At 45.4% G+C, this 27,326-nt stretch overlaps 1 protein-coding gene across 10 annotated transcripts in view; it reads left to right on the top strand.

Annotated features, from left to right (window-relative positions):
- The window catches only part of LOC106897248 (F-box/WD repeat-containing protein 1A-like), a 122,506-nt gene that overhangs the window by 81,016 nt on the left and 14,164 nt on the right, over positions 1-27,326 (top strand). For all 10 annotated transcript variants that reach the window (XM_014957787.1, XM_014957815.1, XM_014957806.1 and 7 more), the window contains one exon: positions 26,374-26,605. In XM_014957787.1, coding sequence (XP_014813273.1) covers positions 26,374-26,605 — 232 coding nt within the window. The remainder of the gene's footprint in view (positions 1-26,373; positions 26,606-27,326) is intronic.

The following is a 27,326-nucleotide window of genomic DNA, read 5'->3' as shown; positions in this document are numbered from 1 at the left end:
AAGATAACAGGCTGAGACGGCGAGCGTTGCCAAAAGTAGCCTAATAAATATTTTCTTGCACCGTAAATACGCCCCAAAAAGTGTGTTTAAAGAGGGGCAGGTATTATCTTAGTTTAGTGAAGCCGCATCAATAAACTGCAGTGCTTCTAATAAAGCCACTCAGTGTCTGGGTTTAACTAATGGCTGATTTTCACGGCTTTGACAGTGAGCGGTGTGCGTTATTTTCTCCTGATATTGTAAAAATAATGAGAGCAAATTAGAACAATCAGTTTACCCGGATAGCTGCTGATTGGAGGTGATGGGCAATATGGCAGCGGGTAATCCATCTTCGGGCTCCTGTCACATTAACTTCAGCAGCGTGGAAAAGATCAGGCGGAGCGAGCGGGAATCCTGCCCAATCAGAAAGCCGAAATTAATGAGAAGAGCATTGTTCTGTGATCAACCTTTTAATTAGCAAGAGTGGAGACGGAGGGAGTGATGAAGCTGGCAGCACAGCTGCACAATGCTGGGCATGTTTTCGGTGAGGGGGAGGAAAAACATGGGTTTTAAATTACCCCTTCTGTGCTCCCTGTACACCGGCAGTGTGTCTTCATTCGAAACCCTTTAAAAGATCTTAATAAACAGCCGCATCCAGGTTAATATTGCAAACGTGGCTGTTACTAATGAGGAGTTTCAAAGTAGGTCCTTTCGGGGGTCATTTAGGAAAATGTTGATCACTGTTTACAAAAAAAAAACAGAGAGAGAGAGAGAGAGACGGACGGGGTTTGGTGTTGGATTTAAAGTTTCACTGCATCAAGGAAAGAAGAGGAGGGAGACGGATAAAATTAGAGTAAGGGACTGCCTGTTTTATTACTCCCCTCCTTATTTAGTATATGTTTGAAATAAGATTCCTCGGCATATATTTGAAATGAGACTCCTCGGTTAAAAATACGATGTGTGCCATGGGGCTTTCAGCAGCAAAGGGAAAAAAAAACAGAGGAGAGATCAAATACTGCGCTGATTTCCTAATGCTCCTTTTTGCTGGGGTTTGTTTTTCATCGATGGTTTGGGGTTTTTTTTGCACCACTATTTTTCCCTTTATTCACTTATCAACAAGAAATTATCCTTTGAAAAATTGGGCTGCTGTAATTGCTAAGAAGATTGACTTGATTTTATTTTTTTCCTAGAGGTTTGATAAAATCACAGTTTTCTCAAGCACGTTCTAAAAATAGACGGGGGGATTCATGACTGTTAGGTCTGAATTGCCAGTTTTAGGAAAATTGGTGGGTTTGTAAAGGGAAAAAAAATAATATGGGGAAAAGAGTGATATTAGGGCATGATTTCTGGGAAGGAAAATAAGAAATATGGCAAAATAGGATTAATGTTTGCAGTGCAGGGGAATCGAGCTACTTCTGATTAACACGGTTCCTGCTCTTCCTTCCTTGTGCTCTGCGTTGTATTTTTCAGGGGTTACTTCCCTCCTTCCCCCTAATTCCCAAAGAAGTTGTAAGGGTTGAAGAGCGAGGCTCCGTCACTCTGCCCGTGGTGGCCCTGCTGCTTTTCCTTCATTTTTCTTCTCAGGACGGGGGTTGTTTTCACTCCTGGGTACCCCACTGATGCTGAAAAACAAGTCCAAATCAGAGCGGTTTGTGAGAGGAGCCAAAAATCAACCCCTAGTGCCCTGCACGGGCTCCCGTGCGGCTCCGCTGGGGTGGGCAAGGTTGTTGGGTGGGTTTTATTTGTGTAGTTCTGGGCAGATGTCACCATCTTTGCTTACTTGTAGTATTTTGACCTTTCATACTTTATAACAGTGATGTCTCCTCTGCCCTCAGTCACAGCCCTTTAGCACTAACTAAACCAGTCGTATTTCTCACATCATCATTAGTGGGGCTGGCAGTTCTCTCTGTTAAAGTTGTCTAATATTTTCATTTATAAGAAACAGAATATGTTTTTTTTTTTTAAAAAATAACTTTGCTACTATTTAACCCTTTAAAGTAACATTTTCTTTTGGCCTCAGCCTGGTCCCCCCCTGCAGCCCGAGGCGGGGGTAGAGTTTGGTGTGTGGGATGAACAGTATTCACTTAAGGAACAGCTGTTCAATATTTGATTTTATTTTATTAGTGGTGTTTGCTGCCTGCCCCGGGCTGTATTTATTGCTGCCTTTCAAGCCCTGGTCAGAATATGGAAATACAAACTTCCTCCTGGGGTTTTCTGCACTAGTTTGAGCGCTTTCCGAGCCTTTAATTAATCCTTCCAGTGTTTCTTGGGGCGAGGGCTGGACTCACAGCATCCCTGTTGTGTAGAAAAGTTCAAAAGTTACTTTTACGACTGAAATGTAGGGAGGAAATAGTTTATTTATAGTAGGCAATGAGGCCTCACAGCAGGAATATTAGATTGGGAATTATGGCTCCAGATTTTGTGACATCTTTTGTCTTCGTCGTATTCTGCTTTTCCATCTCAGTTCTTCTATCTGGAAAAGGGGATAATGTTGCTTAACATTTCCTTATTGGACATTTGGGGATGGAGAAACACGGTATCAGTTGAAGCATGTTTCGTACTTAAGCATTATTTTTGTTTATATACATCTAATGTTGATTTGGGCTCCATTCCTCTGGCATCTTCTCTCTCCCTCCAGCTCTGTCTGCGTTTTTAAAAGGCTGTGTTAGACATATATGAAGGATGCACTTACCAATGGTTGCACTCAAATTTGCAATCAAATATCATCCTTATGGGAGGCAAGAGGAAAATCCAAAGTGGACACTTTCCTCAGCCAAACGTTCTCCTTGTTGTTGCATAAAACGCCAAAAGCTCTCAAAGCCTTTTGTTCTCCTTTTAGTAAAACACAAAAACCCAGTCAATTATTCCACAGCTGCTTAAATCAGTTTGTCAGTTCCCAACGAGATTCCCTTGTGGGCTGAAACCAAATGGTAAATTCTTGCCCCAAAGTAATCTGACTGCAAGGGAATGGCAGGGAAGAGGCGAGGAGTTGCAGAATTCACCTTAAGTATGGAGCCAGCACCGTGACTCCGTAATGGGATGTCCCAGCATGGGGCATAATGTCATAAATAGTGTAAATATGCCACATGTGAATTAATAGGCAGCCTAAGGATTGTTAATGTTTACATACATGTTAAAGTGAACATACAGCTAGTATTAATCGTTTTGAATCTAATACAATAATTTTGTTCTAGCTCCTGGTTGGGTTTTGCAACTGGATCATTTTCTTGGTTGTTCTTGGTTGTTTGTTGGATCTTATTTGGATCTTTGGTTTGTTGGATCTTATTTTCTGCTAATTTAATTTAAAATGTTCCACATATTTTTTCCACATTCAATCTTTTCTCTTTTGTGTTTTCCCAGAGCAGTTTTCCTGCCTCTCTTCCCACCCCCACGTGCAGCTGTCCCTGCTCTGGCCCCTTCAGTTTGAGAGCCACTTTGAGACTGGGGGATAATTTTTTTTCTGGGGTGTTTTGCTTCACTTTTTTTTTGCCTGATCACTCAGAAGTTTTTCTCTACCATCTTTCAGGAAAAGAGCTGTGTGTAGAGCAGTCCTGTGTTGTCTCTCCCTGAGATTCAGTAGGCTTAGGGGACAACAGAGGGAGAGGAACCTGATGAAATTCAACCAGGGCAAGTGCAGGGTCCTGCACCTGGGGAGGAATAACCCCTGCACCAGGACAGGTTGGGGGTGACCTGCTGGAGAGCAGCTCTGAGGAGAAAGACCTGGGAGTCCTGGTGGACAACAGGATGCCCATGAGCCAGCAATGGGCCCTGGTGGCCAAGAAGGCCAATGGCATCCTGGGGGGCATGAGGAAGAGTGTGAGCAGCAGGTGGAGGGAGGTCATCCTGCCCCTCTGCTCTGCCCTGGGGAGGCCCCATCTGGAGCACTGGGTCCAGTTCTGGGCTCCCCAGTTCCAGAAGGACAGGGAACTGCTGGAGAGGGGACAGCAGAGGGCTACAAAGATGATGAGGGACCTGGAGCATCTCTCTGAGGACAGGCTGAGGGACTTGGGTCTTTTTAGTCTGGAGAAGAGAAGGCTGAGGGGGGATCTGATCAACGCCTCTAAATACTTCAAGGGTGGGTGTCAGGAAGATGGGGCCAGTCTTTTTTCAGTGGTGCCCAGGGACAGGACAAGAGGAAATGGGCACAAACTTGAATATAAGAAGTTCCACCTCAACATGAGGAGGAACTTCTTTGCTGTGAGGGTGGCAGAGCCCTGGCAGAGGCTGCCCAGAGAGGTGGTGGAGTCTCCTTCTCTGGAGACATTCAAACCCCACCTGGACACGTTCCTGTGCAACCTGTTCTGGGTGGCCCTGATATGTCAGGGGGTTGGACTAGGTAATCTCCAGAGGTCCCTTCCAACCCCGTATCATTCTGTGATTCTGTGATAGCATAACTCTGCAACACCCTGCAAAGTAGCTGCACAGTCTCTCAGGAGTGTCTTAGCCAGGCTCAGACCAAAACCTGAGGAGAACCAGGAGTAAAAGTTGTCCTCTGGCTCTACTGACAGCCTAGTCTTCTGCTTCAACTGCAAGTTCATCTTCCCTTTCACAGAGGTGTGTGCTTACTTTCTGGACTCCCACCCATTTTCATCACAAGTTCAATAACCATCACCTCTTCATCAAACTCTCTCTAAAATAGTGACTTTCTGAACATCAAGACTGACATAAAAGGGAAGCCCCTAGAGCAATACACCTCCTTCTGCAAAGCTACTGATGACCTGAGGCCACCGCAAAGGCTTTGATGAGCAGCCAGGTTCTTAGATAACGTTGTATGTGCTCTGAGGAGGATACAGCCCTATCGGCTTCTGCCATCTAAAGAGAACCTCACCCAGCCAGGGATCCTGCTCCTGCCCCCTGAGAGGCAGCTTTCATCTTTGAGGAAGCTCCCCAGAATCCCTGCACAAACTGCTGCGGGGCAGGTTGTATGGACAAACCAGCCTAGTTTGGATCTAATAAAGAACATCATGAAGTAACTAGAGCCTAATCAGAAAGAAATTTTCCCAGAACCCCTCCCTCTCTCTGCTTCTGCCCTGTAGCTTTCAAGACCTCCCACAACCTCAAAAACCACATTGCTAGAAAGAAACACTGGGGCAGCCCAGCACACACCAGAGCAGAAGTTCCCAAAGCATTTCCCCTGTAGCAGCCCCGAGCAGGATGCTGGACTCCATGGATCCCACACCCCTGCCCTTACTAGAACACACATGCTTTGTTCAATGCACCAGAAACCTCCCTGGACACCGCTGGTGAAGCCAAAACCATCCTGTTTGTCTTTTGTGTTAGAATTTCCCTACCTCTAGGTGAACTACCTGTATTTTACTGATTCCAATTCTCCATTTCTTGCTTTGCTTTATGCGGGCTAGCAAACTACCTACTAGCTGTTGACAGAACACCAGCAAGATTTTCTTTTAAATTCATTTTTAAAAAACAAACAAACCAAAACTGTGTCAAACTGGCTCACAATTTTTGGGCTCAATTTAACTTAGAAGACCTTTTTTTGTGTGTATGAAAGAGTAATAGCAAGTCCCATATATCGCAAGGTTTGGCATGGCTTTTTCCAGCTGTGTAATCAATATTACTATTCCCCAGAAGTCCTTCCTTGCTTAAAAAATACAGTAGTATCTTTTTATAGGTGCAACACTTTGAAGTTTGGAAGATTCAAAGTTTTTACTCACTTTTATCTGTCCCCTTTTCACATACTCAGCATGAGACAGAATGTGATACACGGTAGCTTTGTTTCTCAAGTGATGCAAGGTGGTATCTGATCTATAAAGTGTAAGTACATTAAACTTTTTGTGAATAATATGAAAACACAAGGAGAACATTTATTTAAAGACAAATCATTTTGTAAGTTTACTTATTAAGGTTTTAATAGCTAAACAGCTATTTATAAACTATTTCAGGATGTGATTTGTCTTTAGAGAGATTATAAAATGGTAGCTGTACTAACGGAATCAATAGGTATGTTATAGCACCAGTCCCTAAAATGTATCTTGTGGTTCCCGTGAAGGTGGGGTCAGAGAAAGGTGAATTTGTAGATTGCATGGAGAAGTTACCAGTTAGGAAATGGGAGCAGCGCTGTTGAGTCTGCAGTTTCATCTCCTGTAACAGTGTTTAACAGAATAAAACAGTTCTCATTGGAGGACTTGGTGCCTTACCCTCGGTTTACTTCCAAATAGATGATTGTCTTCACCTTCATTTCTGACCGTTTGTCACCGTAGTGACTTCTTTGGATCAAGTGCTGACACGTAGAATCCCTTTTAATATGAAAGACCAGATCAACAGGCTTCAAATCCTGTCCTCAGGTGGAGACACATTTACCTTCAGACTTTCCTGATAACTCAACTAGAGAACTCTTCATCTTATGTGGGGACTCAAGTCGTTCAACGTAAATAGTCTGTCTGGAGATCAGACACTTGTCTCCATCGTTCTGTCTCTCGAAGTAGATCGCTGTCAACTGGAGGGATAAGTTCTGATCCTGCTGGTGGTAAAAATTGATTTGGAGTCATACCAGGCTCCAGATGGTACATGTCTTGAGTTTTTGTTCTTAGTGGTCCCAAGGCTGGCAAATACCCATTGCAACCTATACCAGATAACTGATCAAAGGTAGAAGCTAGCAGAAGACAGCATCAATGTTGACATCAGCCATGTGTCTTTTCTTCTAATGATGGAGATAATAGACAATTGTCCGTGGAGAGTTCATAGGTCACAGGTTACTCTTCCCTGTCAATTGTAAGTGACTTGAAGGTAACTTCTCTGGCACAAAGTGCCTCCATATCGGAGACTCTTAAGGTCACTTGGATTACCAACATCCAGATCTTATCTTTGTCTAACATCCAAACATCACATGAATGAACAGCTTAAAGGTTTGCCCCAGATCCTACGAGAGTTTGCCTAGAGGCAATGAAGGTATGAAAAGATATATTCTCTGTTCCCATGTAATACATTTGTTATAAATGCATCAGAGCCCAGGAGGGGTATCCTGTTGAACCAGCCACAGCCTGGCCTTCAGCCTCAGGTCAGTCTGAAGTTACCTATGAGCCTCCTGGAGCTGAGACAGATGGATAAAACCATAGCAGAATAAATAGTGTTCCTGTGTGTCATGTGTAACTCAGGAGTTCAGCACCTCGTGGAAAGGTGTAGGTGGTACATTTCATAACTCAGGTGTGCTCAAGCTCATCAGGCACATGGCAGACTGAAAATTGCCAGCTCTTTTTCTGGGTGAAGCAGTCGCCCGCCATCCGGGATAGAGGAATGAAGCCCTACCTTTGTATATTGAAAAGAGTGGAGCCCACAGTCCCATTGATGTTCTCTAGTCATTGAAAGTCAGTTTGCTCAGTCAACAAGTGTGCGTTTGTGCCCTCTCAGGTGTACTCTGAGCTCTGAGGTGATGGATGTCCTCTTGCAGAACAGGACATTGCCTGCTGTGGATCATTCTACCTTCTGGGACCTGGCAGGTCACTAGTTCCAGCCTCTTGCTCTTACAGATACTACTTTGTCCTTTTAGTGAACTGGACTGAGTTTCATCTTACAACCAGATAAATGTTGGTCTGAGGTCTTTTTGCCATTCCGTTTCCATCAGAAGATGATTCCAGAACCTGATTGGTCCAATGGCTGGAAATTCTCTCTGAGTTTCCAAGGTAGCTCATTCATGGAGGGATTGTACCACTGGTTCCTTGGATTCTTTCTTCCTTTTGTTTTAATAGGTCCTTTTTCTTTTTTGGTGTTTATCCCCGTATATTTTTAGAGAGCAGTCACATCCTCTTTGTTTTATTAGGATAAATGGAATGGTCCTTGGGGGGTGGCTTAATTTAAGAAATGAGGGAAGAGAATCGGTGAAGGTGTTTGGGCGTTTGTGATTGAGGAGTTTGTTTTCTAGGAGGAATTTATTTATGTTTACTTTTCTGATTTCTCTCTCTTACACAGAGATTGTGAAATTACTGCCCTAAACTGTACTGCAGCCACTAGCACACAGTCTTGTGTACACGCAAAGATCTTAATTCTTCTGGCTAACGTGAAGGTTATGCTTTAACTGTCATATTAAGGCAGCGACACAACCTGCATTTCTTCTGAGAGGAAAAGGAAGGTTGGGTGAATGACTGGATGCTCCTCCTTGTCACTGTCAGATATCCTGGTCCCTTCCTTCTCTTGGACTGTTGTTGTGCCCTTTGCAGTACTCAGCAAGTTCTACTGCTTGGCTGGATGAAGCCTCACCCATAGTCACTGCCACCAATTGGCAGATTTTAAAATTTATAGTTTTCTCAGAGGGAACCTAGAATGGGAAATAACTCATGTTTTGCAGTAAAAGAAACTGCTCCATGTTTTCCTTCATGTATATTTAACACAATCTGTAATTTACAAAAATAGATTGGAATTAGTCTCCCCGCAGAAGCTCATACCCAAGATAACTTCAGTGGGGCAGGCATCCCTCTTTGGGTGAGACTGACGGCTTAGTTGAGGCTGCAGCTTGGGGACAGACAGCAGCACTCGCTCGATACGTTGCTGAACCTTATTGTTGAGCAACATTAAAAATTAGCAGCCAAGTGGTTGCTCTTAAAGACCTAAAAATAGTATTCAAAGTAGCTGTAATTGCTTATTTTACCTTAATAGTGAATGTTGACAGGCAAGTCAGCTTGCCTGCTCAGCTCATAGAATAGTTTGAAATTAGGGAATGAAAAGGGCAGTGTGTGTAGCCAGGCTGTTTGGGTCCTGTGTCCAACAGGCAAACTTGCCTTCATGATGGCCTGAATTCCTGAAATATCATAGGTCTGGCCTAATTGTGTGCACAGGTTCAGATTTAACTGTCTTAGAATCATAGAATCACAGAATTGTCTGGGTTGGAAGGGACCTTTCAGATCATCCAGTCCAACCATCACCCTCACTCTGATAAAACCATCACTAACCCATGGCTCTAAGCACTATGGCAACCCGGCTTTGAAATCCCTCCAGGGATGGGGCCTCAACCCCTGCCCTGGGCAGCCCATTCCAAGGCTTAAGAACCCTTTCCATGGAAAAATTGTTCCCAATCTCCAACCTGAACCTCCCCTGGTGCAACTTGAGGCCGTTTCCTCTTGTCCCATGGCCTGGGACTTGGGAGCAGAGACCGACCCCCCCTGGCTACACCCTCCTTTCAGGGAGTTGGAGAGAGCCAGAAGGTCTCCCCTCAGCCTCCTTTTCTCCAGGCTGAACCCCCCCAGCTCCCTCAGCCTCTCCTCATCAGACTTCTTCTCCAGACCCCTCCCCAGCTCCGTTGCCCTTCTCTGGACCCGCTCCAGCCCCTCAATGTCTTTTTTGTGGGGAGGGACCCAAGGGGGACAAGTAGAAGCAGGAGAAGCAGGTACAGGGCAGTGGAGGTTAACTGGGACTAATGAACTCAATATTGACCCTGCTCTGGGCAGAAGGTTGGAGCTCCTGAGGTACCTTTCAACCCGAGTGACTCTGTGTTAGAAACACATAGTCAAAGCTCATTTACACTTCCCAAGTTTTTGAAGAGAAAAGCAATTTAGATTTTGACTGAAGCCAAGTTACATTCATCCGATGTTGATGTATTTCATTTATCATCAGCAAAATCTGAAATTATTTTTAAAAGATGCTGTACAGAGAATTATTTTTTTAAAGGCTTTCCAACTCTGGGCTTCTCAAACCTTTGCTATTGTATCATTCAGTTTTTGTAGCAACCAAATACCAGGTTCTTAATGACTTCTGCAGAGACGCCTGCTCTCTGGCTTTGCAGGTTGAAACATGCAGCATTCGAGGGACCTGTCTGGGTATCCAATCTTGACATTCAGTTCCATCCCTCCAACTATTTAAATTTCTCAAAACCTGTTGGGTTTGTTATGACGGATGTGTTCTCTAAGAACTGCAGCTGATTCCTGCCACAAATTATTAAATTCTAAACTTATCTTCACTTATGACCTGAACCAATCTCAAAACTTGGGTCTCAAAGAGGGAATTAACTGACTGTGGTGCCTAATCACTGGAGGTCTTCTCCATCAGATCTCAAAATACTCCCACCCACCATTCCAACCCACCTCAGAGCTGCCTGGGATTACCAATTATGATTCAGAACAGGGCTGATGATCTCAATTAACATGTCAGGCAAACAACCCGATTCAACTCCCTAATACTACATTTTTGTAAAATCCAGTGACTTGAAAGAAAACAACACATGCACATAACTGGCATTAATTAAGCAACATTTTTATTACCTACAATCAAAGGCTTGTAAGAAAGGTTTACTTGTCAGAAAGAGGGCTTTCCTTGCTGAGAAATTACAAGTCTTACTTAATTAACAATCTAATTTTTTTTTTGTAGTATAGTTGTTAACTTAAGTATTTTTCACTTTTATTTTCTTCTAAATGAATGTTAGTCTAAGCACAAAAGCCATTGTTTAAATTGACAGAAGTGGGGTTGGAAAAAACAACGATGAAGTATTTTAATCATCACATATTCTAACTAAATTTTCAATTTGTGGTCACTGTTACAGGGTTTCGTTTTTTGTTGAGAAGCAACAGGAGGATACATCATATAGGAGGCTGAGGGAGCTGGGGGGGTTCAGCCTGGAGAAAAGGAGGCTGAGGGGAGACCTTCTGGCTCTCTCCAACTCCCTGAAAGGAGGGTGTAGCCAGGGGGGGTCGGTCTCTGCTCCCAAGTCCCAGGCCATGGGACAAGAGGAAACGGCCTCAAGTTGCACCAGGGGAGGTTCAGATTGGAGATTGGGAACAATTTTTCCACGGAAAGGGTTCTTAAGCCTTGGAATGGGCTGCCCAGGGCAGGGGTTGAGGCCCCATCCCTGGTGGGATTTCAAAGCCGGGTTGCCATAGTGCTTAGAGCCATGGGTTAGTGATGGTTTTATCAGAGTGAGGTTGGTGGTTGGACTGGATGATCTGAAAGGTCCCTTCCAACCTAGACAATTCTGTGTTTCTATGATTCTACATACACAGAATGTCTCCCACTGCACCCAGAAGTGAAGCCAACACTTGGAGCACGTGATGTGTTTGCATGAGAAAGGCTACATTGGGCACAACCTGCTCCCTCCCATTCTCTCCTAAGATAGCACCAAGGACACAGTCTGGAAATAAAAAAGGCACAAAAACATCGGCTGGAAATTGCTTCCTACATGAAGATGGGAGATGTGTTGCTTCTCCTGTACAGAAGCAATCAGAGATCTTGGAAGTTTCAGTACTTGGGTTTGGGGATGGGGGGGAAGCACTGCCAATGCCATGTCTTACTGCACTTCGGTCACCACAATCTCTTTCTTACCTGTCTCCCATTTGGATCCAAGCCCCAAGTATGCGGAGATACGGGGGAGAAGAGATGGGCTGCAGTGTCACCCCAGAGAGGCAGTGCCACCATCACTAACAGGTCTGCAGCTGGGGAGGTTCTTGCTTTCCTTCAGATGTCCTTTCGCTCCGGCTGGACAGGTCAGATGTAGGACTGTAATCCTCTCCTGCCACGCGTGAGAGGTGTTGGGGAGAGAGAAGTCATTGCCAATGCTTTTCTCCAAGTCCTCTTAAAGGGGATAAAAAGAAGAGCCTTGGATGCCATCTGTACCACGGGAGGGAAGGTCCCCGTGTCAGGGTTTGATGCAGCAGTGGGACTGGGTACGGAGCTGGGGCTGGGAATGGCAAGGACAGCTGTTGGCCGGGACTGAAGGCCACCAGCAGGCCACGCTGGGAGGCTTTGGTCAGGTGCTTCTGTCATCTACTCGGCTCTAGTTACTTCTAGTCTTTCCTGCTGGACTTGTCAGAGAAGTGCAAACGTAGCCGTGCAGAGCCCGACACATCCTATTGTATTTCTTCCTCTCTGTCACATACTAATATTAAAATTGCAAACTTCGAAACCCAGGCAATGTTCAGAAGTCCCCTGGTGGGTACATATTGAAATTGCGGTGATGAATGAAGGAACTTAACTAAAGCACACCCTCCCTGGGGAGCTTACCTTCCGAGGGGGTGAGCAGTTTCCATGTTTGTATTGATTTTAGGAGCGTTCTCTGGATGCGGCGGCTCAGTTTGAGAAAACTCAAGGTAAAATGTTTTCTTAAAGCACTCGACTTTAGGTCCTGCTTTGGAAGGCTGCTGAAACAATTACAGAATCATAGAATTGTCTGGGTAGGAAGGGACCTTTCAGATCATCCAGTCCAACCATCACCCTAACTCTGATAAAACCCATCACTAACCCATGGCTCTAAGCCCTATGGCAGCCCAGCTTTGAACTCCCTCCAGGGATGGGGCCTCAACCCCTGCCCTGGGCAGCCCATTCCAAGGCTTAAGAACCCTTTCCGTGGCAAAATTGTTCCTCAGCTCCAATCTGAACCTCCCCTGGTGCAACTTGAGGCCGTTCCCTCTTGTCCCATGGCCTGTGACTTGGGAGCAGAGACCGACCCCCCCTGGCTACACCCTCCTTTCAGGGAGTTGGAGAGAGCCAGAAGGTCTCCCCTCAGCCTCCTTTTCTCCAGGCTGAACCCCCCCAGCTCCCTCAGCCTCTCCTCATCAGACTTCTTCTCCAGACCCCTCCCCAGCCCGCTCTGGGCCCGCTCAAGCCCCTCAATGTCTTTTTTTTGTGGTAAAATTAGTACAGATGCATTTTTTCTAATTGATGAAGTTGAGGGTGTGCCCTTTCCAACAGGTCTCTTTTGTTTAGTTTTTAAGTGACAATTTTTTTTGCTGGCATTTGAGGGGAAGTTTGCACTTGTATAGAGTGTGGTGTCACCTGGTGACATTGCCCTCACCAAGCAACTTTTGTGCAGAGGCCATTCAGATTGGAGATGAGGAACAATTTTTCCATGGAAAGGGTTCTTAAGTCTTGGAATGGGCTGCCCAGGGCAGGGGTTGAGGCCCCATCCCTGGAGGGATTTCAAAGCCGGGTTGCCATAGTGCTTAGAGCCATGGGTTAGTGATGGGTTTTATCAGAGTTGGGTTGATGGTTGGACTGGATGATCTGAAAGGTCCTTTCCAACCCAGACAATTCTATGATTGTATGACATTCCAAGCATGAAGTTGGGCTTTACCTCTGTGTGAAGTGTGTTAGGATACCTCTGTTAAACCAGTAAGACTCCTGAAATGGAGACTTGCCTATGGCAGCACAAGAAAGCAGTGGGAGGAGTTAGAAGTAAAACTCTTAAAGACTTGGCTCCCATTTTCCTTTCCCGTTTTCACATTGCACTGCCAGCTTTCAGCTCACCAAGAATTAATAAGTAATAACCTGTGATTAAAAAGGGCTGAAGCTCCTTCTTGTCCTGAGATGTTTCTCTGTCTTCGGGGTTGTGCAGAACTCAGCAGGGTGACACCTTTGGAGTTGTACTTAAGTGGCATTACTCAATATTTAATGGTGGAATAGAAAGATGTAATTCAGCTGCAGGCGACCCGGGGGCCGCGTTGGGATGTTTGTCAGCTAATGGAGGGGGGGGTGAGGTGGCAAGACTTGTTTTTTTTTATGCTGTGAAAATCGAAAATTTTCAACAACTTTTTCATTTAATTTCTTGCTACGTTTCACAGCTGACATGATAATCCTTCAGCTGGTCCGAAATTACATTTTAAAATGGAGATCAGTTAATTATAGCAATCTGTGTATTCGTAATAGGTTATAGAGGGAATTCCTCCTGACGCTTGGTTTTCCTGGATTTCAGATAAACTAGTGAATGTGTTCTTAATTATTCATGTGACAGCAAAAAGTAAATCAAGTACAAATCATGGACAACTCTACGCAAGGCTGCTTTGGAGGAGACCAGACAGTCTCCAGTTTAGCTTCTATGGCTCTTCTGATCCGAAGGTGCTAGAGGGAGCTCTCAGCCCTCCATCCAAGGAGCGATGAGGGGTGCCTCTGCCTCCCTGGTAGGAAACGGTGAATTCTCTGGATTTTCAATTTTATTTTGTATCGGAAGGTTGCATTTATTTTTTCCAGGCGTGATCCCAAATTGCTCTTCCTAGATGAGAAGAGGCAAATATTGTGTTTTCAAGTATATTAATACTAGACCTAATACAGGCTATTGCGAGCTGACTGAAAATAGAGGAAACGAGTGAGAGGTGCAATATTCCTTTCACAAAGGAGGACAATTCTCACAGTAGAAGACCTAATGATATTTAAAAGAGAACATACTTTAAACTATTGGAAGGAAAAGCTACTTTATTCACCATTTAACTGGTTCTTAGATACTTGGCCAGTGGAAAGATAAAGAAAGGGCTGGTGGTTGTTAGATAAATAAATATACAGTGAGATGCGTCAGTGGATGAGGGTGGAAGAAGTTCCTCACATGATATGCCCCACTGATTACATTTTTGATATGACAGGAAAGTAACTCCCAAAAGTGCTGTGAAAAGAAGAAAAGAAAACTTATTTGGATTTGTAGAAAGGGAAGGTAGATTGATAACTATTTTCACTGTTTCTTGATCAGTCGAATGGTGCCTTTGAGTGAAAGAACACTATGTGGAAAATACACTATATTAAAGGACCAAGTGAGGCTACCAGTCCTGTTCTGCCACAGTTTACTGGGGTTTTTATAGTGCTTATATGTTATATTCAAACTATTCCACTTTGAGTCTACTGTAGGGGGTGGAATACTGGAGGGTTCTCTCCCTCCTTTAGTTTGAGGTTTTCTTCTGAAAGATTATTGGGACCTTTTCCAATTGTGTTTTGAAAATCTCCCTCATCATGTCCTGAGTCGAGGAGGAATCCCCAGTGCCAGTCTGTGATTTGTGCTTCTGGGTTGTGCAATTTGAGCATTGGCTGATAGGGACAAGGTCTGGTCACCTGTGAATATGAACATGCCCAGGTCAGAGCTGGTTACTTGTTGTTGCAGAAGGTACTATTTGTTACCTTTCTTTTGTTGTGTGCTTTCACACATCACAACGTTTGGAACCCCCCCCCAGTGCAAATTCTGAAGATAGAGAATTCAGTAGAGAATGTCCTTAGCTTATATTTTTGGAGCCTGTTCCTCAGATCATTAATTTCTTGCCAGGTACCAATGAAAGAATGGACCAACGCAACTTAAGATATAAATTTATAGAAAACTTTAAGTTGGATGGACCTCTGAAGTCGGACTGATTATTCTATCCATACCTTTACAGTCAGCTCATTTGGCTTGGGACCTTGTCCACTCGTGTTTTGAAGATCTCCCTCTTAATGTCCAGAGTTTTGCTTGCTACAGCTTGTGCCTGTTGCCTCTCTTCTTGTTGTCATGTACTTCTGAAAAGACTCCATTTCATGTTCCACTACCTCCTTGAGTACCTACCCTTGAGGTAGTGGAAGACTAGTAGATAGCTCCTGGTCTTCTCCAGGCCAAACACATCCAGTTTCCCTAGCAATCTTGGTGGTCCTTGCTGGGAACCTCCCCAGCTTACCAGCAAGGTAACATTAGGCTGCAAGGTTAGCAGAACAGTTCTTCTCAAGAAGATTAGTGGGTGAGAGTTATGGGATTCTCTTGTAGGGGTTATGGAAGGCGACAAGGCAAATCTGTCAAGGCCAGCTTTGACCTGACACTGTGCAAGAGTATTTAATGGACTTTTCCTCTTACAGCTGCCTCTGTGGTGGCTGCTAACAGCAGCACTGTTGGTATCAGTCAGTGTGAGCTGGTGAGATGTCCTCTTCTATATCTAGCTGTACTGGTGGAAAAGAATACCACGCAGCCCTCGTCTGGCTGCTGCAGGTTGCTGCCCTCCAGGATCTGTCAGCAAAACTGCAAACCTGCTTTCAGTTGAGATGAGGTGTTTTAGCTTAGGCAGTTTAAATAGCAGGTCTTTGCTAACAAGCTGATTTTGACTGAAATAGGTTAGGGAGTCCACCAGCAGACATAAGAAGTACATATGCAGTGGGAGCAATGCACGTACCTGAATCTTAGAATCATAGAATTGCTGGGTTAGAAGGGACTTTTCAGATCATCCAGTCAAACCATCAACCTCACTCTGATAAAAACCATCACTAAACCATGCCCTGGGGCAACTTGAGGCCGTTTCCTCTTGTCCCATGGCCTGTGACTTGGGAGCAGAGACCGACCCCCCCTGGCTACACCCTCCTTTCAGGGAGTTGGAGAGAGCCAGAAGGTCTCCCCTCAGCCTCCTTTTCTCCAGGCTGAACCCCCCCAGCTCCCTCAGCCTCTCCTCATCAGACTTCTTCTCCAGACCCCTCCCCAGCTCCCTTGCCCTTCTCTGGACTCTTCCTCCAGCAGGTTCTTGCTATGAAGAATCTTGTGGTTCTTCAGAGCGCTGCTGTGGTGTCGTTCATTGCATCTCTCCAGTCCAGCTGGAAATATGTAGTGCTCCTGTAGCAGGGAAATGGTACATGATATCCAGCGTGTCTGTTCATGACTTCCAGTTCTGAACCACTCACTTTGCCTTGGCCAAGGAGTTTGATGCTCTTGTGCCCTCTTTGTTGTTTGGTAGAAGAATGAGAAAACTAATGGGAAATAATCCTGGGTAAGCTATCTTGGAGGGCTTGTGTTCCGTGATGATAAAAGCTTTACATAAACAGAATCGTGGCGTTTTGAAAATCTCAGTAGTGTTATTGAGTGCAGATAACATGTCTTTTGGGTTACTCTGCCCCTCTACTCATGTGTTGTTCCCGGTGGTATAGTCTTCACTGTTCAGCCCTGGTTTGAATCACTGGAGTCCACCTACCTGTTCCTGGCTGCTTTTCTCTCCGAGTTAAGGGAGTACTCAGAGCAAAAAGAAAATCAGCAGCAACACCCATAAAGAGTAACTTCACTCAGGCAGTATATCATGCTTGGGTGTTTTAAAAACAGAAGCAACTGTTCCAGAAAACTATGAAACTGCTGCTTAGAGCATTGCATATGCCTTTCCCTACCATAAATGAGCCCTTTGCTGCTACTGGCCGTTACCCGATGACTTTAGTAGACAGGTTCTCCAAGTTGATAATGTGCATATTCCTTCCCTCCATTAACAGTAATAACGTGTAATGGTCCCAGCAGTTCAGCTCTGGTTCTGGTAGCCCATGCCAAGGAGGAAAGCATTTCCTTTGATGACTTTCACTGGAAGAGATTTGTTGTTAGTGGAAGACCTGCTTTGAAATCAGCGTGTGATCACTTCACAACTAATAAAAGGTGTTCTCTAGCTCTTTAAGAGTGATGGTGTCTGCCCCCTCCTCCCCCCCATATGTCTAGATATGCATTTGGTCAGGGATCGTAGTTTGGGGAAGTAACATATGCCAGTGCTGTGCTGATGCAAGCAGATTTCTCATCAGTGCTTGTTATTTGCAAAGACAACTTGCAGATAAGGGAGGAGGAGGAGAGGGACTCCCAATTCACATCCCTCGCTGGCATCAGAGAGGTTTTATTTTTGGAGGTTTTTGCCGACACTTAAAAACTAGATGGGAGACCTATATCAAAGGAAAGTTTACAGTAAGAGCTACGAGATTCCAGACAATTAAACTTTATTAGTCTGTCTGAAACATTAAGTATTACCTTAAAAGAATAGTTGTTTAATCTCCTCTCCCGGTTGCTGTTTGCGGTGTAGCAGTGTGGGAGGGGAGCAGCTTCTCCAGCAAGGTGCTATGATTGCTCTTCGTACAGCCCCTGTGCAAGTGCCCGTGGCTCAGACCTGCCTCCCCACTCCCTGGAGAATCTCAGCCTCTTACTTCTCTGGTCTCTGCAGCTTTTCTCTGCCCTTAAACTGAACCAGCCTTTTCCCTTTCCTCTGTGTCTGAGGCAATATCCTTCCCTGGGTGCCCTCCAGGCTGACACCGTATCGTTCGTACTTAGATGGTACCTCTGAAAACTATTGCCCCCCCAGGATTTTGGAAAGTGCAGCAGGTTGGGCTGCTGTGTCCAGCATAATTCCAGTGATCTTTCATCTAGATGTATCCTTTCTTATCAAAGTTTTTCTGCAGTGTGATTAGAAACCAGATGTGGACAAGCAGCTAAAAGCCCCAGACAAGCAAAATTGCTGGTTCTTTGGGCGTCTCGGGGACTATTCATTTCAGTGTCAGCGTGTATTTTGAATTTTCTCTCGAAAATAAATAGGAAAGATGCTGTGGTTTCTTTCCTGGTGCTTTCTTTTTGACTCTCAGATGTGATTGATGATCGTCTAGTTCTGGGTTATGTTCGTTTTTCAGAATGTTTCAGTGAGCTTTGCAGCGTGGAAACTAATTCAGTACTGAGCGAGTAAGTCCATAGATGTGCTAAACCCATGGTTAACCTCGCCGAGACTGTTATGTGAGATGGAGGCAGACAGAAATGGGTAGATTCTAAACTGAGCTTTTAAAATAAAAGTAAATGGAGTGAGTTGTTTAATGACCTAGCATTGTAGCTTTGCTGTCAAGTCAAACACTGGAAAAGCAGGTTCATCCTGCAAAGGAGAAAAATGAGGAGCCGGGTACCCTTCTCGTGTCTTTCAGGTGCTGTAGCTCATGAGATCCTGCTCTTTATGTGAGACACCCCCTCCCCACCCTCCAGTTGTCAACGCAAAGGAGCTCTTTAACAGGAAATTGCCAATAAAAAGCTACAAAGGACTTCTTCCTTCTTTGCTTAGCGTTGGCAGTCTAGGAATGGATTCTGCAGCATTTGGCAATTACAAGCCTAAAAAGAAAGAAGCCAGCTATAGAAATTGAACCTCTACCTTCTCAGTTCTGCTCTTACTGCCCTTAGGCCATGAGAACGGCCCTCTTTCAACAGGATCCTCAAATCCTTGCTCTGCCCTTTAGTGAGGAGGCCTGGCATAGGTTCTGAGCTCCATTCCACCATTTTTGTTCCATTGCTGCACTGGAGTGGTATTGAGTGGTACTGGAGGAAGAGAGTGAGCAGCAGGTGGAGGGAGGTCATCCGGCCCCTCTGCTCTGCCCTGGGGAGGCCCCATCTGGAGCACTGGGACCAGTTCTGGGCTCCCCAGTTCCAGAAGGACAGGGAACTGCTGGAGAGGGGACAGCAGAGGCTACAGAGATGATGAGGGGCCTGGAGCATCTCTCTGATGAGGAAAGGCTGAGGGACTTGGGGCTTTTTAGTCTGGAGAAGAGAAGGCTGAGGGGGGGATCTGACCAACACCTATAAATACTTCAAGGGTGGGTGTCAGGAGGATGGGGCCAGGCTTTTTCCAGTGGTGCCCAGGGACAGGACAAGAGGGAACGGGCACAAACTTGAATGTAAGAAGTTCCACCTAAACATGAGGAGGAACTTCTTTGCTGTGAGGGTGGCAGAGCCCTGGCAGAGGCTGCCCAGAGAGGTGGTGGAGTCTCCTTCTCTGGAGACATTCAAACCCACCTGGACACGTTCCTGTGGGACCTGCTCTGGGTGGCCCTGCTTGGGCAGGGGGTTGGACTGGATGATCTCCAGAGGTCCCTTCCAACCCCAGAGCTTTCTGTGATTCTGTGAGGGGTACTTCTTCATGGGCAGCAGCCAGCAGCTTCATGGCCACCCAAGTAGCTTTGGAAATGCCGGCCGTGCTGAGGGTCTGTGCGTTACAGGCATCACACCGCAGCACCTCGCTGCCACACTGCTACTTTTTAATCCCTCTGCTTTTCCCACACAGTTTCTAACATGTGCCAAAATTCCTGAGCTTTGTGCCGCTGCTAAAACCAGTTTCATGGCTGGATCCGCTGCTGTGGGTATTTTTCATGTGGTTAAATCTTTACGAATATTCAGGATATAGAGACAAGCGTGGCTTTGCTCTTGTTGTGGGACACTCACCTCCATCGTTCCTTTCTTTGTCATCCCATTGCTTGTTTGTTGGTTGTTTTTTTTTTTTTCCCCCAGTGTCTTTTATCTTGTGAATAAAGTTTGAACAGTACGCAGAAAGTTAACTGCCTGGAGTCTTTTAAATATAAGTAACACGCACCCAGTAATAAGCTGTCGGTTGTTTTTTTGCTGCCTGCAAAGAAACATAAACACAGCGCTCATTTCTGGCAGGTTTTTACTGTCAGAGTTTCTCCTATTATATTTATCTTACAATTTGCCAGGGGGTGAAGTTATTAAGTTTTAGCAGCAGCCATCGATCAAGTTCACAAGTTAACACGATAAAGGCTCTGTGCCGCTCCGATCCGGGAAAATGATGATCCTCACTCGGTAATTAACTAAATGAGAAAGTTAAATCTTACTTGAGAGCTGGGAGAGATGAAAGAGAGGTGTTTGTCAGTTTCTCAGTGGAAATTAGAAGCAGTTTTCTGCAATTCCCTAAGCTGCTGCTCTGTCATATTTTACATAAGCACTGGGAAAACGTCTTGTAATTAGTGCTGTCATGGAGGATTTTTTTTGCTGAAGGATGTTGGAATAATTCATTAGATTATCAAGAAAGGCTTGTGTCCTGAAATGATTAGCACAGTGAAATTTAAACCATTAACGATAACAAGTTTAGAGCTTGCTGCAGTGCAGAGGCACCCGGGGTATGTCTGTGCCTATTTCAATCATTTCTTATAATTAAACATTATGTCCTCTTTTTTCCTCCCCTTCACTAAGACCCATCCAAAATTCCTGTTAAGGTGGCTCTGTCTAGATCAGTGACTTCCCCACGGCTGGCGGTGAGATGCTGGGGTGGCAGATGAGCAGTTGGAGACATCTCTATGTGTCAGAGCCCAATGAGTCCAGGAATGGGGGGAGAAGCCTCTCCATGACCTGTGGGTGCTGGAACATCCAAGGGAAGTCCCTTTCTTTTGTCTACAGAGAAACTCAGAGAAATTTGCAGTGATGGTCTAAGCTCCTGGTCTTTTCAGAGCTCCAGCATGAAGGTGTCTTGAAGCTTCAGAAGGTTCTCAATCCTGCTGGGATCGTTTAAACCATTCTCGATATTTTAGGAGACACCTTCTCTTTTTCTTTGACTTTAGGACATGTCTTCTTACCTTAAGAAACATATCATCTGAATTTATCCACCCTGGGAAAGTGCCTTAACAAAGTCCTTTTCAATGATCAGAGGACATGGTGTGGTTTTTTAAAAAAATATATAAAAGTTGTGACCACTGATGGGTGGGGAAACACTATACCTATACTCAAATCAGAGAACTGTGCCCATGTTTGGTTTTTTCTGTGCTTTAGGAGGCTCTTGGTCCCTTGTACTGAACAAAAACAAAAGTAACCTTGGTTGTCACACCCGGGTTACAGCTGTGATACACCATGGCTCTTTTGTTTTATATGCAGAGCAGTAGATTTATCCAGGCGTTATTTATCCGCGTTGAAATATTGCACCTTCCCATAGTTGCAAGCCATTATTTAGATTAAAGCCCTTTCATATATTAGTCCCCTTCTACTTCGCTGGGCATACAAATGTGCTTTGTGTTAAATGTAGCCATTTGGAGAAATGGTCTTGTAATTATGGGCTGCAATGGAGCATATTACGTAGATCCCTGAGCTAGTACCAACCTGAGGCACTCGGTCCCTTGGGTTTCCTGGCACAGCTTTCCAGCTCCAGCACACCCCCATGGAAGGACACCTCTGCTGTGCCTGGACCTTCGGGGGCACCTCTCAGCCCTCACCTACAGGGGTTTGTGAGATGGGAGTCAGAAGAGCTTTATCTTTTCCGAGTTAGTGGTTTGCTCTTGTGCACTCAAGCTTCCTCTGGACTATCAGCACTTTTTCTTCTTTGCCACTTTTGGAAGTGAAGCTTATAAGAAGCATGACTGTGTACAGTGTGTGTGGATGGATATTTACCCTGGCAGAGAGTTGGGGGTGTTCAGCCTGGAGAAGAGGAGGCTCCGGGGAGACCTTATAACGGCCTTCCAGTACCTGAAGGGGCTCCAGGAGAGATGGGGAGGGACTCTTGGTCAGGGAATGGAGCCATAGGACAAAGGGTAATGGTTTTAAATTGGAATAGGGGAGATTTAGATCAGATACTAGAAAGAAATTCTTTGCTGTGAGGGTGGTGAGAGCCTGGCCCAGGTTGCCCAGAGAAGCTGTGGCTGCCCCATCCCTGGAGGGGTTCAAGGCCAGGCTGGATGGGGCTTGGAGCAACCTGGTCTGGTGGGAGGTGTCCCTGCCCAGGGCAGGGGGTTGGAACTCGATGATCTTTAAGGTCACTTCCAACTCTAACAATTCTTTGAATGGCAGGTGGGACAGTTCTTTCTTTTTCAGGTGAGGCCAGGAGAGAGAGAGAAGAGGTTGTAGATGATTATGTGCTCCAGGAAATAGTTGCTGATGTTGTTCTGAGATGGTTTGTTGTGAACTTGAGGCAACTGATCAGGGTGGTTGAGTCATCAGGGTTTCTTGGGAAGCCAAATTGATTCTCTTACTGATAGCAATTGCCCTCCCCTCCAACACTTTAATAACACAGATGCTTGATGTTGTTTTGTTGTTGGTTTTTTAAATAACAGGCCTGTTTTACTGAACAACTAAAGTAATCTTCAAATTGAAGTTCTGGAATTTTGTTCTGGGGCCAGTCTGGGGGAGGTGTGTGAGCATCCAACTGGATGGTCGGGCATTGGAATAGGCTGCCCAGGGAGGTGGTTGAGTAACCATCCCTGGATGTGTTTAAGGGATTTTTAGATGTGGTACTGAGGGATATGGTGTAGGGGAGGACTTTGTAGAGTAGGGGAGATGGTTGGACTTGGTGATCCCAAAGGTCTCTTCCAACCTGAATGATTCTATGATTCTATGGTTTGGGAGCCCTGTGAATTTGTCTGTCTCTCCTCTGCAGAACTGTGGTGTCTTTGTGGCTTGCCCTGTCCTCCTAGTCCCCTGCTTGCGGAGACCCTGGGACCTGCTGGGCACACTATGGCTACCTCTGGGCTTGTCCTCGCTCCTTTTGATGGGAAACCAGAGCAGAGACGGGTGCAAACCAGGTCTAGAGTTGACATTGTCAGAATGCGGCCAAAGTATGCACATGAACCTAAATAATATCATGTTCCCCTGTCCACGAATTCAGACATAAACACTGAAACACGTAGAGTGCTTTTCTTAGCAGACCCAGTATATAAATGTGGAGTTTGACATCCAGAGCTGTTACAAGTGTCGGTCAATGGACTCTTTAATTTACTCATTATTCTCACCCAAGAGGCCTCTATTCACTTGGGATCCGTGCAAAATGGGTTGCTTTGTCCCATCGAAGCCATCTGTTTGAACACACAAAAGCCATTACTTGTTTTTGCAGATGCTGCAGCTTCTGTTTGATACCCCGAACCCATGTTTTAGAGGTAATTGGGGAGCTGAAGGCTGCTGGGAGGAAGGGGTTCAGGAGGCAGGGAAGGGCCGGAACGTGGTGGCACCCCATGAAAGGAGTTGTCCTGTTTATGGTCTCCGCACATGGGCTGTCTGTTCTGCTCCAGCTCAGCGTGTTAGTCAGACTTCACAATCTCTGAAATTAAAAGGCAGAAGAAAAGAATTTTAAAAAATGCTTTGTAGAGACAAAGCACAGCAAACAAAATGAGAAATGAAATGAGATCAAGCTTGTAGGATACAGCATCCCTCCGCGGTCTTAATCCAGCATTTTTACAGGGGTGTCTGTTTTGCAGGCAGCTTCACTGCAGCAAAAATGACCAGAATCCCTTAAGACCGATGTTCAGTGTAGTCCGTTGGTAATTATTTTTTTGCCCGGCTGTTGCCTACGGTGGACTTTGCTAGAATAACTCCAGCCTTTCACACCTTGTCCCTTTAGAGGTTTCTCTATATAAAATGTTGGTCTGAGCAAGTATTTCTTCCCTTCAGCCCAGTGACGGGGTCTGTGATTCACCTGAGGTCAGTGCTGTCCGTGCCATGGCTTCTCTCCGCTGGGTTAAAAACCAGCTGGAGGCCAGGCCCAGAGAGTGGTGGGGAATGGAGTTAAATCCAGTTGGTGGCTGGTCACTAGTGGTGTTCCCCAGAGCTTGGTGTTGGGGCCAGTTCTCTTTAACGTCTTTATCAATGATCTGGACGAGGGGATTGAGTGCTCCCTCAGTGAGTTCACAGATGACACCAAGTGAGGTGGGAGTGTTGATGTGCTGGAGGGTAGAGAGGCTTTGCAGAGGGATATGGAGAGGCTGGATCGATGGGTGAAGCCAGTGGGATCACAGAATCTTCATGGTTGGGACCTTTGATATCATTGAGTCCAACCATACAAACAACATGTGGTTCAAGAAGGCCAAGTGTCAGGTCCACCAGCCCTGGGGTCACACCAACCCCCTGCAGCGCTCCAGGCTGGGGGCAGAGTGGCTGGAGCTGCCTGGCAGAAAAGGACCTGGGGGTGTTGGGCGCCTGTCGGCTGAACAGGAGCCAGCAGTGTGCCCAGGTGGCCAAGAAGGCCACCAGCATCCTGGGCTGTGTCAGGAACAGCGTGGGGAGGAGGACTCGGGAGGTGATGGTTCCCCTGTCCTGGGCACTGGGGAGGCCCCACCTCGAGGGCTGGGTCCAGTTTTGGGCCCCTCCCCACAAAAAAGACATTGAGGGGCTGGAGCGGGTCCAGAGAAGGGCAAGGGAGCTGGGGAGGGGTCTGGAGAAGAAGTCTGATGAGGAGAGGCTGAGGGAGCTGGGGGGGTTCAGCCTGGAGAAAAGGAGGCTGAGGGGAGACCTTCTGGCTCTCTCCAACTCCCCGAAAGGAGGGTGTAGCCAGGGGGGGTCGGTCTCTGCTCCCAACTCACAGGCCATGGGACAAGAGGAAACGGCCTCAAGTTGCACCAGGGGAGGTTCAGATTGGAGATTGGGAACAATTTTTCCACGGAAAGGGTTCTTATGCCTTGGAATGGGCTGCCCAGGGCAGGGGTTGAGGCCCCATCCCTGGAGGGATTTCAAAGCCGGGTTGCCATAGTGCTTAGAGCCATGGGTTAGTGATGGGTTTTATCAGTGAGGTTGATGGTTGGACCAAATGATCCGAAAGGTCCCTTCCAACCCTGACAAGTCTATGATTCTCAGTGAAGTATCGTAGCTCGGTCACAGCCCTTGTCTCACACAATTTTACTGGACACACAGAGCAACCTACAGGGAGGAGGGGGGATCAAAGCAGGGTTGAAGACACCGAGCTACAGAATTGAGCCCTGATCTCCACGTTCTGTGTTCTCAGAGAAACTGAAGTCAAACCATAATTTAGAAATAGAAGAAACTACTTGCTAGAAATGACAGCTAATTACTGTCTTTTTCTACACTCTGTCCATCTCTGCTGGAAATGCTGAAAAGAGTATTTAGGTGGATTTTCTTTAGAAAATGAAAAGTAAATGGTGATTAGTTGGGTATATTTTCAAATTGTGAGGGTTTTGGTGTTTCGGACTCTGGATTGCTGTCAGGGTTGGGGAGTCTATTGAAATACAGGAATTATTTCCTCCTGAGAAATAAGGAATTCCTGCGTTCTAAACCCAGTTTTGGTAACTAGATTTTGTGGTGTCTGAATAACCCACTGTTTTGGCACCTGCTGTACAAAGGCACCTTTTTTTTTTTTTCTTTTCCTGTAAAATCAATTAATGCATGGATTTCTTTTAGATCATTAGAGATATCTTTGCAGAGAGATTTAGGTGTTAGTTTCTTTGCTTAGAGTCCATAAAGTTTCCTGGTGAGGTTAATGCCTGAATTTATCCTTGTAGGAAAGAGATGTGGTAACCTTACATCCATGTTTTATATATTTTTATATGTGTAATTTTTTTCTAATTACTCGATAATTAATAGAGCACCTCTAAATGTATTTTGTAAATAAAAATGATGTGATAATACTGACTGTTGTTCTAAAGCTGTCTGGTGTTAAACTATTGCAACGAAAGAGAAAAAATCCCATGTTTTCAGCATTTAATACAAACTATTTGACCACTGTGGGAAAAAATAAGTAATTTCCCAGCAAACAGTTAATTTTACTTGGACAAAAGATAGCCTTGCAATGCAAAATGTGCACTTTTTTTCTTCAGTTAAATTGTTTAGAAAGCAGAAATTATATCTCGCTATCAAGTAGTAAATTGAAATGTCAGTGTTTTGTTTTGTCCCTGAAACTCTTCTTTGAGCTGAGTCCTTCTGACAAGATATTAACAGCTCCGAAAGCTGAAAATCTCTTACTCTGGGAAAGAAGTATTTACCAAATATCAGGGTGTGTTCTAGCTGACTTTGCTCTCAAGGTACAATTTTATACTCCGAAGAAGTACTGTCAATTTTTTTTTCTCATCCATTTAATATATTTCCTATGAATTTTAGCAGCAGCCCATTCTTTAGGAAAAAAAACCCCACAAAACCAGAATATAGATGTGGTTTTCTGTCAGTTCATTGAAGTTACTGGTAACTGTAGATTAGGAATCCAAATGCGTTTTACTGTCTGCAAGATGTAAATAAAACTGGGTTTGTGTTAAATTGCCACTCGTGGTGTCCCATCTCACCAGAGTCCTTTGTCTGCAGCTCTGGCAGGAGCCGATGCGTTGTCCTGCTGGGGTCACAGTGGATGGTGGTTGCTCTCCCACTGACACCACCCAACGGGATACATGGCCTTGGCCAACACGATGAGTCAGATTGCTTTTTTCCCCCCAGAAAAATCATAAAACTTGAGCTTCTTTTCATATGTATGACTTGAGTTTTTCTCTCCTTCCTCTCTACAGACGAAACTTGCCAATGGCACTTCCAGCATGATTGTGCCCAAGCAAAGAAAACTCTCTGCGAGCTATGAGAAGGAGAAGGAGCTCTGCGTCAAGTATTTTGAACAGTGGTCCGAGTCTGACCAGGTGGAGTTTGTGGAGCACCTCATCTCCCAGATGTGTCACTACCAGCACGGGCATATCAACTCATACCTCAAACCCATGTTACAGCGGGACTTCATCACCGCGCTGCCAGGTATTCCTGCAGGTGGAGGGACCTTCCTCCTCTCTCCTGTCTTTCAGAAAATTAATTCCTCTTTGGCCTACCCTGCTGGAGAGGTGTTTTCCTAGGGTCAGTTAGCAAAGTAGATGATAGCTTTTGAAAGAAAAGCTCTGTACCCGTATGAAACGTGGTAATCTATTGGTTTGTATTCCTGCTGTCTCTCATGTGATCTAATACCAACAAGGTTTGGTGAGGAGTAAATGGTAGCTCATGTATCTATTGTAAGGACAGTCATCACAAGCCACAGGGCAGGTAGTTGTAGTCATAATGCCCACAACGACGCATGGATAACAGAATCACAGAATCTTCTAGGTTGGAAGGGACCTTAAAGATCATCTTGTCCAACCTAATTTTGACAAAAATATACACCCACACAACAAACAAAAAGCAACACCATCACTAAACCATATCTCCCAGCACTACATCAACCCCTCTTTTGAACACCTCCAGGGATGGTGCCTCAACCACCTCCCTGGGCAGCCCATTCCAAGGCATAAGAACCCTTTCCGTGGAAAAATTGTTCCCAATCTCCAATCTGAACCTCCCCTGGTGCAACTTGAGGCCGTTTCCTCTTGTCCCATGGCCTGTGACTTGGGAGCAGAGACCGACCCCCCCTGGCTACACCCTCCTTTCGGGGAGTTGGAGAGAGCCAGAAGGTCTCCCCTCAGCCTCCTTTTCTCCAGGCTGAACCCCC

The sequence above is a fragment of the Calidris pugnax genome, unplaced genomic scaffold (genome assembly GCF_001431845.1).
Source record: "Calidris pugnax isolate Ruff unplaced genomic scaffold, ASM143184v1 scaffold4, whole genome shotgun sequence".
In the NCBI taxonomy this organism is placed as follows: Eukaryota; Metazoa; Chordata; class Aves; order Charadriiformes; family Scolopacidae; genus Calidris; species Calidris pugnax.
This window is presented reverse-complemented; position numbering and strand designations above follow the sequence as displayed.